The sequence below is a fragment of the Colletes gigas genome, unplaced genomic scaffold (assembly GCF_013123115.1).
Source record: "Colletes gigas isolate AHSC1104 unplaced genomic scaffold, ASM1312311v1 Colletes_gigas_Sc00035, whole genome shotgun sequence".
NCBI lineage: Eukaryota > Metazoa > Arthropoda > Insecta > Hymenoptera > Colletidae > Colletes > Colletes gigas.
The window spans coordinates 1,854,361-1,867,580 of NW_025106664.1; the positions used below are offsets into that span (position 1 = coordinate 1,854,361).

Sequence of the window (13,220 nt, forward strand, 5' to 3'; positions counted from 1 at the left end):
TTCAGAAGATTCTCGTCGGCCGATTATGCGAGCCACGATGCATTACTCCTGCCCGCGAATATCTACATTTTACAAGTTGGACATAGTACAGTATACCCGAGCGTCTACTTCGTTAGACGTCGTCGAGCTATGGGAATGAGGAAACGCCAATGTTGTCAATAAGGCAACATTGAAAAGGATACAAGACACGTGTATAACTTTATTGCATTTTCGTACTCGCATGACATCAATTATACTTAACTGTCAGCTTAGAACTATACAATTTATGTAATCCTGACTTACATACATCTGCAATCATTTTTTACCTTTTGTCTCTTAACTCTACTCTTTGTATGTAAAATTATGAATCTTTTAACAAACGATTTTTTATAACAATATCACAACCTTCGTTTTCAATCGATTCATAGGTCCATTTACGATTGCTCCTAATGGAAAATGTTCACTTTTAATTTCTATAAACAAACACAATTCTTGTAGAATTCTCTTCTATACTAAACCTGCATTCATGAGCACATTTTGTGGAAGCACATTTGGGGCAGGGGAAATGGCATCCTGAGCAATTCAAATATAAACAATCGCACGGTTCCTCCCCTGTTTCTATGAAAATACCATTTTCGTCGTACAAAGCGTGTCTTTTGTGACCTTGGTATAACCGCCGATGAAGTTTACGCTTCTCTCTTTCGCTATGTTCTGGATCAAAATTTCGAAGGAATTTCTTCGTCACGCTGTCTACAGCTCTTTGTCGCGAGCCTCGAGTGACTCTCTGAAAAATAAACAAACCCATAGAGCAATGGCTGAAAACTATTCGAAACCATCCTAACCTATAAATCTTACTCGTTCAGCACGCGGCGTCTTCTCTAAGTTCAACTGCGAGGAACTGTCACCACCGGAGGTCGAATTTCCTGTGTCCATTTTTCTTGTTCGAGCTTTGATAAAAATATATTTAACCTGTTTATAATTCAAAGTTGGAATTCGCAATATCAGACATAACCTCCATCTTGCAAAGTATCAGTGGATACATCGAACGACTGTAATTACATATCGCGCCCGTATACAAGCACAACAAAGAATACAGAACTTTTAAAACAACTTAATTAAGAATTTTAAAAATTCAATAACTTTAACCATTTGCGCGTTCGCCTATATACCGACCTTGTTAACGAACTACTCCAACAGAGGGCTAAAAATCAACGTTAATTGTTGTGAGTTGTTTCCCGCCCGAATGCGACTTCCGATATGATCAAAATGGCGGGATGCTCTGCTCCAGATAGATACGAGTTTGATAGAAGTTTTACAAGTTTTTATTTGTGTATAATGTTACAGTTTTGCAGTGAAGATACAAATTAAAATATAATCATCAACCTAAGATACGTCGGAGGTACACCTGGACGGAGCTCAACTTGGAAAACAACACGATCATCGAGTTGCCTTCATAACTCGGTAAGTGATTTGATTCCTAGATAAAATATAGTCAAAGAGTAGATACATAAAAAGGTGTCACTCTTTAGAGTTACCAGAAATTTCTGCATGCCGCGTTCTTAGATTATACATACTTATAGATGCGACTCATATTAAAGTTATTGTGCATTCTACGTGAACATGTTTGACAAAATGACAAAATTCTTCAGTGCTCCGCGAGCATAAACTATGTTACGATCCGGGAAGTCCCCGTAAATTCTGGCAACGCCATTGAAAACATGGAATTCCCTATCAGTGGTCCAGAATCTAAAGCGTTTTTCTTAAATGTTCCTAAAGCCTAGGAAGCGTTAGAATTTTTCTCCTGGTAACTATACTTAACGAGGAATAAATAAGTCTTACGTATTTTCTAATACGTTTTTAGAATCGTTCTCGTAAAAACATGTTATTCCATTGTACAAAGAAGAAGGCAAAATTTAATTATGCTATCCAAGTAAAATTTTACAGAATTTTTGACAAATCAAGGTTCGATTGTTAATTAAAACACTCGATTTAAATGATCAAAATTGCCTAAAAAAAACAACTTTCTAAAAAATCAATTCAAAATCGAAAATCCCTATTGTCAATTTCCGATACATATAAAGACACATTTTGCACAGCAGTTGTGTATGGCTATTAACGTTGTATCCCTTATATCTCGACCGCGATTTGACGCCGACGACGTTGAAATATTTCCAAAGTAACTTCAATTCGCTCGAGAATTCTGTTTTTCGCTTTTTACATCGAAAAGATACTCGATCTACTCCGTCAGTAGGCTAAATTTAGTTATATCATAGAGGTTAGCTTCGTTTCTTGGTTTTATTTACATTGCGTTCCGACACGGAATCAGCTGTTGTGTCAAACAGTTCTCGATATTTCTTTTGTAAGGTACCTCGTACAAATCTATATTCGCGATTGTACTTTTGTTAAACATTTATTTATCGTAATCATCGATGCTAATTACAAAAGAACAATGAGCTTCCCGGAGAAACAAGATAATATATCGAAGGATGAGTGGGTTGCCAAACTTGAAGAGAATTCTCACACGCAACGTGTTTCCATGAACAATCTAATTATGAATTATCTCGTAACAGGCAAGTCTGCTTTAATAGCATCACGTATGATAGTTTTAAACGTTCTTGTTGTAATTTTTGAATCGTGTCGTGTAGAGGGGTTCAAAGAGGCAGCAGAAAAGTTTCAACAGGAATCTGGAGTAGAACCTACTGTAGAATTAAGTTCTTTAGATGATAGGATTCGAATTAGGGATGCCATTCAGAATGGACGTATTCAGGAGGCAACGGACCTTGTAAATCAGTTGCATCCAGAACTATTGGACAATGACAGATATCTTTATTTTCATCTGCAACAGTTGCATCTTATTGAGTTGATTCGCACAGGCAGAATCGAAGAGGCATTACAGTTTGCTCAGGATCGATTGAGCGAAGCTGGTGAATCTGATGACAATATCTTATGTGAATTGGAACGTACTTTGGCTTTGCTAGCTTTTGACGAGCCACATAAGAGTCCTTTCAGTGATCTGTTACATCCAACCCATAGACAAAAGGTATTAATTCTCCATTATTATTTGTGGTTTATAAGTTCCTGGATAATGTTTATAATAACTGTTATATCTTGTTTATTCGGTTGCTTTAGCTATGGTTACAAAATTTTTCAGCTTTGTTTTTTTTAAACAATATTGTTTAATTTTGTAATTAATCGTTTGCGGACGAATGTCGGCAATAGAAAGTTTTCGCATACTTTTAGTAAAAAGGCTTGGGCGGCTATTTGCCGATACTCGTCCGCAAAAGCTTAATAATATATGTATCAAAATTATTTTGAATTTTCTATGAAACTATAGATAGCAAGCGAATTAAACGCGGCTATATTAAAAATGGAACACAGAGAATCTACAAGCCCACGATTAAATAATTTGCTTAAGATGATACTGTGGGCACAAGATGAACTGGATAAGAAAAAAGTGAAATATCCAAAAATGACTGATTTAGGAAGTGCCACCATTGAAAGTCCAAAGTAATTTTAACAGGACATATTGTGGGACAATATCAACTTATTTATTAGTATGAGGAATGGATGTGTGATTGTACTATATTAATGTTTTACATATGAACAGGATATAAGGAATAAACATAGACTCGAGCGTTTTCGTATAATCGGCATTTGAATCATAACAGTTGTTTATTTTTTATGAAAAACGTGTATAAAATTTCAATTATGCATTACGCTCGAATTTGGAGAGAGGAACGTGCTAATTACAATAGCATATTTTTTGTTCTGCAAATTAAGTCATTGTAAGTCTCTTCTTACACAGAACGTGATCAATATTCGAGTTCGTTATAAGCTTGTGAAAATAAACATTTTCTAAGTAACATGCGTACTTTTAAAGACGAACCATTTCATTCGACATCTGTGCAATACGCGTACTTTTAAAGACGGACCATTTCAACCGATATCTGTGCAATACGTGTGGTCGAACACCGCAACTTTAAAAATCCGTTAACAATAAGCTATATACAGTATGGTATAGAGTCATTTCAACAGTGGTAGATAATTTAAGAGTAGAGAAAAAATATAACAGAAATACAGCTTAGATGCGAGGTTGTGTGAGAATGGTTTGATGTTTATAAAGATTTATATTTCTATCGATGTAGTAAAAGCCTGATAAGTAACAAACACTTTAGGATTATTTAATATTCCTCTCTCGAATTAGTATTGTTTATATTGTATCTGTTTTTTATAAGGACAAAGAAAATTACATATTAAATAATATTTGTCATTAAAGAATAAGATTTACAATTATTTCTATTAGAGGCTACCATCCGAACATATATTCCATTGCTTTCGAAACCAAACCCGTCGATTTTTGCGGTATATTCTCCGGCGATCGTACTGATTGCGGACTTAAATGCTGGTTGTAACCAGCCGCCAAGGGTCTTGCATTTTGTATTCTAATCGATGTACGTGGCGTATTATATTCTTGCGAATGATTGGCCATTCCAAGACTCGAGAAACACTTGACGCTTCCGTTTATTTTAGAGTGATTTTCTTTGTCACTTCCTAACACAACGCCCTCATCCGTGCAAGGTACCACGCCGATCATTACAGACCCGGAAACGATATTTCCATTACAAGCAAAAGCTCTCTGTGCTTCTTGTTCCGAGGCGCATTTTAAATGTATCCAATTACTTTGCGCGTGCGGAGCGGGATGTTTGTCCACTACACGTACCCTGCTCGAGATATGAGCTAAAACCGCGTTCATGTCGCTCGGCGGGAAACCGAAAACAGTCACCCATTGCAAAAGACCTTGCGATTCATTTATATTGGGATTCATTGGGCTATCAGTAAATATAGAATTGTTCATCGAGTTCATTAAAAGTTTAGAATGGCTACAAGAAGTGCTTTGATTCCCAGGTGATACATAGGGCGAGGTATCGAATAATCCTCTAGTCGGTGGCCCACCGGTATGATCTTCTGTAGCTATTTGCGACGTGTTCGGAGTATTAGCTCCGCCAAACACTGCCTTCTGACGATTAGTACGATAGTCTGAGGTACCATAATGTGTTAGTGGAGATGCTAGACTACTGTGCCCAAGGTGAAATTGCTTTGGAGTATCTTGGGGGTTAGACTGGTTTATTTTAGAAGGCTGAAAAGTTAAAGACATTGCATAGTAAAATCGTTTGCATAACATTATTTTAAATTTTACTTACTGTTGTGGTATCTCCCAAAAGGAAACTTGGAAGATACGCAGAAGTTCCTGGACTTCCAGGACTTTGTACAGGACTTCCAACAGGTGATCCCAATGCCATAGGTTCCATCTAAAATATCGAAACTCTTATTCAAGCAGTTCGACAATTAAATTGCAATCTAAATATTATTAATTTTTACTTTATACTACTATATGCATGATTGTTGAGGTTATAAGTACTAAATTTTTAAGTACGTCCGTACGAACGATAAATTAATTGAAGAAGATACATACTTTTTATCATGTACTATGTTAACCTAAAAAATTATACGATATACAAGTGCAGTGTCTGAACACTAAACGTTCACAACCCTTCGGACGTTTAATTTTAAATAACTAATAGTACTTGATTTTGACCACGAGATAGCAGCATCGGACGGCAAACTGAGGTGCCCGCCGAAACAGCGATTAGGGTATCATCTATGAAAGCTCGCTGAAGTTGAAGATTTGCTAGTTACTATGGGTTAAGAAGATTCCATATATATTTCATCTGTTTTATTCGATATTTGTTATTTTGAAAAACAAAGAATTCATTCATTCTGTCTTTAGTTCTTTGTGAACAAACATGTAAACTTATTTGTTAATAAGATATTTAATTAACATATTAGCGAGTACTCGTATACCTCGTCTGTGCTAATATCACAGACGAGGTATACGAGTAGACTTTTCACCTTATGGACTTTCGTGGCCGAATCTAACTGCCATACCGACCTGAAAATGCGGAGGTGATTTTAGCGGCCTCTTCTCTTGGATGGCGGTCAGTTGAGAAACTCACTGAATTAGTGTGATAGGCAGCAGCTAGTTGCATGTAAATGCATACGAGTTGAAAAGTACGAATTATTCGGCATTCCTTGACTAGTTAAAGTTGTAAATAATTTGCTAAAATCAGTCTAACCGCAGTTTTTACCTGAGGCATCCCTCGGGTTCGTAATATCACAGACGAGGTATACGAGTAGACCTTTCACCTAATGTATTTTTTCGGCCCGTTTCTCTGGGGTCCCGGGACCCCATTACCATTTTCGTGTCACTCGCAACGTTATCAACAGATTTAGAAATGAATTTTAATCCCTTTCATAGCCAACTCACATGGATTTACGCAAAACTACAGCTGTTTGCCTATCAATACTAATTCAGTGAATAATTTCTCAACTGACCGCCATCCATGAGAAGAGGACGCTGAAATCACCTCCGAATTTTTCGCTCAGTATGACAATTGTTCGAACTGACGTACAAAAAGACAAAAATTAACGAGATACACTCTTCCAAAATGGAACAAAATGTTAAAAAGATCATGCATCAAATTGTAAGGGAATCCTCGTAAGAAGGCTTTAATCTTCGTAATGGTTTTAATGGGTCGATGATCAACAATGACTAGTTTATGGTCACTGGTGGTCAACAGTGAGGTGGACATCAAGGTTAGCGGTCCAGTGAAGATCCAGAAATGGTCAAGAGGTGGGACCAATCGAAATAGTTTCTTTGTAGACGAGACAGTCTTACCTGTTATCTTCAACTTTGGCTCTGACTGGTCTCCCCACCCTTTCATCACCTTAGTCATATAAGCAGGGTCACTGCGAAGATTTCTTCAGTCGCGTCGCGAATTCGGGAGTGGGCAAATAGCCAAAAGCGAACCGGGGACCGCTGCTGACCCCTGCTGGCCGTTGCTGACCACTACTGGCCAGCGCTGACCACAGCTGACCATGGCTGACCAATACTGACCAATGCTGACCAATACTGACCACTACTGACCAGTGCTGATTCGCGTTCCTGCCACTACTGACCACTACTGACCAGTGCCGGACGGTGATGACCAACGGTAAGAACTGTTTAAAAATTCTCTCCCCTCTTCTATGCTATCATTTGATGCCAATTTTGCTTCAATGAACTGATTTTGCCTTGTTTATCTAACTGATGTTGCTATAATATGAATATTTTCTTACTTTACAGCTGGCCCTTATGGTAACTACCCTATGTACTGACAACAAGTAGTAAGTCCACTCCACTTATTTATATTTTATTATTTTTATTTGTTTGTTTGATGTGAATTCAACTGTATTTATCTATCTGATTTTATTTGGTTATTATGAATGTTCCTTTTCTATGTTTCTACTTTTACATTGTTTGTCGAATTTATGTGAATGCTTTGATATGTATAGTATTGCAGGATATAATAATGTAGTATTGTTTTCAATCATATACTATATTCGTTTCTACACGATTCCATGAATTTTTATTTTTACCTTCTTGCTCGAATTCTCGTAATATTCTGCGGAGGTACTTTCTTTGATTCTTCCATTTCGTTTGATTGTTTGGTATTGATTCAATTTGGTGTCTCGATCCAAGTTCCTATCGTTGTTACGAATGGTCGTTTTGAGTTGTATCACATTGCGTCGATGTATATGTATACTGTATTCGTTTCGATGATACTGATCATTAGAAGAATATTCGGTTTGATACGTAAAACATGATGTCGATGGATATGCCATATTTGTTTCGATGGCACTGATTAATATAAGATTTCTATTTTTACGTTTAGCCCCTTTAGCTAGGTGATAGATTATTTTTAAGTGTTTATTAAATTTCCTACCATGTCTCACTAATATAAATATTAGTTTTGATTTCAGTTTAAATTTGGATTAATCGCAAGGACACCGAGGGAGAACGCCGCGCCCGCCGAGGGACTTTTAATTTCGAGTTGATTAGTCTTAAGCTTCGTCGCGAGTATTAAAATTAAAGTCGAAGCCTTCTTTATTATACGTGTCTCCGTGTCCTACCAAGCAATTATTCAATAAGTAGATTGTGTCTCTCGCTCGTTCCCTCGTTCCTAGCTTCGGTCACCGCTGTTTCATCGATTGAGGCATGTGATCGGCCGTGTAGCGGGCCCGACAGATCTAACCGCCTTCCCTTGGTAGCTCGATCCAGGGAAAATGGTACTCTGCTGGAAGGTGTGGAGTTTCCGTATCCTGCGGAAACGCATACCTTCCAGCGGAAGTCGACACTGAAACAGAGGTACTCTCTCTTTGTCAGACAACTTGAGTCGGGTCCTTCGGGCTCCCGGCGGGTTGCGTTGGAGCAATGGAGACCTTAGATTCGGAGTCGCAGCCGTCCGTTATCCTGTAGAGATCTAGTTAGCAAGGGCAGTAGGTTCGATCCTCGGATCCGCTGCACGGTTCAGCTTCGCGTCGCGTCGTGTCGCGTCGCGTGTCCCTCAAATTAACTTCGTCCCTCTTTTTAACCAAATAATTGCTTGGTACATCCAAGGAACTTTGTTTCCTTCTATCGTCCGAATTTTAGTTTCAACTTGACCAGACTTGAGCTTCGACGTTAATTTTAAGTCCCTATCGTATGCGTCTCCCAATATTTCCAAGTAATTATTTAACAAGTAGCTTCTCTCGACTCGTTCTCTGGTTCCTAGCTTCGATCACCGCTGTTTCATCGATCGAAACATGTGATCGGCCGTCCAGTTTGTCCGAAAGATCTAGTCGCCTACCCATGATAGATCGATTGCTAGAAATAGGAATCAATCTACCAAGGGCAGTGTTGATTCGATCCGAAGATCTGCTGCACGGTTCAGCATCGCGTCGCGTCGCTTATCCCATAATTTAGCTTCACCCCTTTTCAAACGAAATAATTACTTGGTACAACTAAACCAGAAGATCGAAGGAACATTGCTTCCTTCTATCTCTCTAGTTTAGTAATCCAGCTAAGCTTAGCTAAAAGGGAGATCGATGGAACTTTGATTCCATCTATCTCCCTTCGGGTCTCCACTCGCAGCAACCTCCACGTGGTGAGACCTGGGTCATATTATTTAGTATGTAATTAATACAATTATTAATTACATAGGAAATAATATGAGCTAATGGCTGCGTTCTTCTTATAGTTCCACATACCTTGTTCGTCCTGGTGTGCGGTCTAATAACACTGATTTCGAGTCGCAAATACGTTTTTGCCGAGTTAGTTTTTAAATAAATAATATATTACAATTTACAATAAAAAATAGAGGATTTGCGGTGTATTTATCAATGAGATCCTTACGTATTTTAATAATTTTGAAATCTTTAAATAATCTCGATCGATTGGTTATTCCAATGAAATTAATCGATCGATGCTCAATTCTGGACCATACAGCTTTCATTCCGTTAAAAAATAATAAAATTTATGTAATTTTATTTTCCGTCTCACTTCCTCTTGTGTTAATTTCTAAATCTGTTGATAACGTTGCGAGTGATACGAAAATGGTAATGGGGTCCCGGGACCCCAGAAACTCCGGCCGAAAAATTATATTAGGTGAAAGGTCTATTCATATATCTCGTCTGTGATATTAGTTTAATTTGGCATAGAGTCTGCCATAAAACCGGTGACCAGAGGAAACAGCTCCTCCATTTTTGCAACGGGCAACTTCGTGGATACAAGTAAGATGGCGATGTGAGTCTTTCCTTCTCGTTCTCGAAACACCTGAAATTCGACGCGTTTAATCGGCATATGATATCGAGTCTCAACTATTCTGGTATCTTTATTTTTCGCTTCATGCATACCAGTTACACCATAAACGAGATACAGAATAGACCTATCGTTCAGTGGGACTTCGTGACGCATGAACTGATATACCAACCTTGTAAAATATCAGCGGTTTTAGTGCAATCATTTCGTTTAAAGAACGATGTTAGTAAACGTAGAAAAAAGTTGTTATTATTAACTACTCTACAATGTTTAGTGTATCATTTCTTTGTTTCTTATCTTTATTCTTTATTCTTAAGGGTATGTAGAGTGTCAATGAAAGAAACAGATAAAAGTATTATAATAGTGAATTTTAATAACGATGAAAATTATGTACATATTTACAGCTTTGTAAACGCTTACATAATACAAGTATCGGGATTTTGACACACTACTACGTGAGAAACACATTTCCGTTTTTAGCTTATGGTATCAAACGTTACACGATGTCGCGCACGAGTGCAGCTTTAGTTTTCTTCTCTTTCGTGTTTAATTGAACATCGTCGTACTGCACTTAGGGATAAAAGAAAGCAAAATTAAAGGCAGCTTTCGTATTTTCGGGGGGTTACATTCAAGGTGGTAAGTGACGACGCGGGAAGTAAACGAGTAGCGAATAGAATTTCAGGAACAAGCAACAATATAGCAACAACATAGTCAACAACATATAATCAACACACTTTCTTGTGAAATCGTTTCGCGCAGGAAGTAGATCGCAACAAATCGTATAATACGCGATCGTAGATCGGAATTGAAACGAAAGTAATCGAGGTTAGACGCGACCGTTTTAGCCAATAGTAAACGTCGACTGAAAAATATCTTCAGCTCTGCATTTCAGGCACAGTAATTGCGTTATTGTCATAATTGGTACTCGCAAATGCTTATTCCATTAAAGTTTTAAACGATCAAAATTATACACTCCTACATGTCAATGTGGTTTCTTTTCACATTTGTAATGATGTATGCTGTTACAGTTTCAATACGAACGACTCTCGTGTGCAAATGCGAGCGCTTAGAAGCCGAGGCGAACGGTCCTAAACAAACATAAGGGTATGCACCCTTAGTACACAGAGTGTAGTAATCAAATGTTGTATCAGCGATTTTTGTGTCGTCCAAAAAAAAAAATGGTAAAAAATTAGTGTCCTATTTTTAACAATTTCACAAGAAAGACTCGCTTCAAACGTAATGAACTATTCAAGGGCGGATCGATGTACCGCAGAGCCACGGGTCAATGTCGCGGAGTTGAAACTTCATACACAACATGCACCGAACGCATGAAAGCGAAGACAATTTTTTTTTTTTTTTGAAACATCGACACAACACTCTTAAGTATTAACTCCCGTTTCGAAACGTTTCCCGTCGAGTGTTTCCACGTCAGGGCACGTCCGTTTAAAAATTTTTTTTTTGTGTTCAATACTCTTCAATTCCTCCGTCATCTGCGCAGAAGTACCATTTTGCGCGGGGAAAATTAACGAAGACGATTAAATCGCACGATCGTCGAATATAAAATATCTAGATAAAAATATATTCCTGAACGTTGTTATAGCTGAGATTACGTGTGCGCGAGATACGCCTTGTAGCCGGTGCTGGGTACCATTTTCTAGCATTTCGAGTTTCAAACAATGCCTGAGATCGAGTGGAAGAATGTTGCGAACGTACAAAGTGATTTCAAGTGAAATCAATCGATTTCAAGTGATCGCGGTACATGATTATTTTGACGATTTGTGCTTCGGTCAGTTTTGATGCATTCCTTCGAGCACGAACTTAAATTTTAATGCAGGCGGAACTTTATCGTGAAAAAACCGTGATGCTCTTTAGGAAACCGATCGTTCCATACTTCGTCCAGCGAAGAGAAAAACTTTGCAAACTGAGTTACGCGAATCCACAGATGGAAATTTAATGGAAATTATACGAGTTGCTATTTATATACATTGGTTATACAGAGTGTTCGGCCAGCCCTGGGGAAAATTGTAATGGGAGATTCTACAGGTCAAAATAGGACGAAAATTGAGAATACCAATTTGTTGATGGAAGCTTCGTTAAAAAGTTATTAACGTTTCAAATTCCGCCCGTACAGAATTTTTTTCTCGAAAATGTGCAGGATTTCCAGGGTATGTCTATTCACCAAAAATGATTGTAATTGATCCCCGCAACCGAAAATAATTTTCCCAGAACGATTTGAAATCTTTTAATTTCGTCGAAAAATTTCACACCTTCCCGAATTTTTTTCTAGAAAGCGGGTAGGAATTCGGAAATATGTCTATTGACCAAAAATGATTCTAATTGACCCCTGCGAACAAAAATAATTTTTCCAGAATTATTTGAGACTTTTCATTTTTCAGGGTGACAGACAGTTATGGTCAGACATTATATTTTCAGTAATTAATTTTTTTCTCGAAAGTGCGTAGGATTTTTGGGGTATGTCTATTCACAAAAAATGATTCTAATTGACCCTCGCAATCAAAAATAATTTTTTCAGAATGATTTGAAATTTTTTAATTACTTTTTAACGAAGCCTCAGTCAAGAAATTGTTATTCTTAATTTTCGTTTTACTTTGGCCTCCAGGATCTCCCATTAAAATTTTTCTCAGGTGTGGCCGAGCACCCTGTATAGCTCTACAGCGAAATAGTCAATAAGAGAAAATATACAAAGATATAAAATATTTGCAAGTAAAAACTATATTTAAAATATATTTATCGATCCATTGTGCGTCGGACCTACGATATATTCTTGGCTGGAGATACATTGGATCAATGAGCTTCTGTCCCAAGTTACGTGGTTTTGTTTACAGAGTTTTTCTTTGCGTTGGACAGTATCGTAGCGAAGTACTTACTTTAGTGTTGCGCTTTGGTTACTTAAAATATATTTTAATCTAGCGACGGAAACTTAGTCGTGATTAACCCCTCAACGCTCGGCGATTTATTTGTTCGTCGAAACAATACATACATTGTCTTTTTAATTAATAAATGATATTTTGTTTCTTCAGTCTTTTAGTAACCAGCGATCGTCCTTACTATTTTTGCCTCTCGTAATCGTTCCTGTTATCGTTATTCTCGTCGATTTTAAATATCTCGAACAAAAATTTGTGCACCTTCGGACTACAAAACAAAAAACCTAGCGTCGAGAGGTCCAGGAGGAATTATTTTACATAGTTTCGGTATTCTTACGTCGCGGAGCTATTTTTCGAACAAATTGCAATTTACTTAAAACAATGGATACCCAGTACTATAATTCGCGAAGGTAACTATCTGAAATTGTGCACGATTGCTTTCCGTGGCGTTCGTACGAAACAAGTTCTCGAGATGGGAAAAGAACAGAACGAATCTTTTTCACGATATGCCAGGTTGGAAGATCTTTATAAAATTGTAGTAAAAACTAATATGTATCGGTGTTTGAAAAGCAACGAGAACCTTGTGACATTCTGCTAAAAAGACTTTTCGGACGATCTAACATACATACGCACGGAGAGACGGATTTATGTTCCTTCTGTACTTTTTAGTTTCACGTTTT

General features: G+C 37.6%; 3 protein-coding genes across 6 annotated transcripts; 1 reads left to right on the plus strand and 2 right to left on the minus strand.

Annotated features, from left to right (window-relative positions):
* Positions 1–194: 194 nt before the first annotated feature.
* On the minus strand, positions 195–1,234 carry LOC122402410 (ARL14 effector protein). Of its 3 annotated transcripts, none has more exons than XM_043405173.1 (4): positions 1,120–1,234; positions 835–1,028; positions 498–763; positions 195–425 (listed from the first exon to the last, which is right to left on the minus strand). In XM_043405173.1, the coding sequence occupies exons 2-4, from the start codon at positions 910–912 to the stop codon at positions 341–343; spliced, it is 429 nt and encodes a 142-aa protein (XP_043261108.1). In that variant the 5' UTR covers positions 913–1,028; positions 1,120–1,234; the 3' UTR covers positions 195–340. The 3 variants fall into 3 exon arrangements, with proteins under 3 accessions (XP_043261108.1, XP_043261109.1, XP_043261107.1); XM_043405174.1 differs by having other exon boundaries at positions 1,153–1,168; XM_043405172.1 differs by having other exon boundaries at positions 835–1,172.
* Positions 1,235–2,079: 845 nt separating this feature from the next.
* On the plus strand, positions 2,080–3,490 carry LOC122402412 (glucose-induced degradation protein 8 homolog). Its single transcript, XM_043405178.1, has 4 exons — positions 2,080–2,343; positions 2,425–2,549; positions 2,625–3,019; positions 3,314–3,490. The coding sequence occupies exons 2-4, from the start codon at positions 2,429–2,431 to the stop codon at positions 3,488–3,490; spliced, it is 693 nt and encodes a 230-aa protein (XP_043261113.1). The 5' UTR covers positions 2,080–2,343; positions 2,425–2,428.
* A 787-nt stretch (positions 3,491–4,277) lies between these two features.
* Positions 4,278–5,571, minus strand: LOC122402411 (nucleoporin Nup35). 2 transcript variants are annotated; one of them, XM_043405176.1, is made up of 3 exons: positions 5,453–5,571; positions 5,181–5,288; positions 4,278–5,116 (listed from the first exon to the last, which is right to left on the minus strand). In XM_043405176.1, the coding sequence occupies exons 2-3, from the start codon at positions 5,286–5,288 to the stop codon at positions 4,286–4,288; spliced, it is 939 nt and encodes a 312-aa protein (XP_043261111.1). In that variant the 5' UTR covers positions 5,453–5,571; the 3' UTR covers positions 4,278–4,285. The 2 variants fall into 2 exon arrangements, with proteins under 2 accessions (XP_043261111.1, XP_043261112.1); XM_043405177.1 differs by having other exon boundaries at positions 5,181–5,337; positions 5,453–5,529.
* Between the last annotated feature and the right edge of the window lie 7,649 nt (positions 5,572–13,220).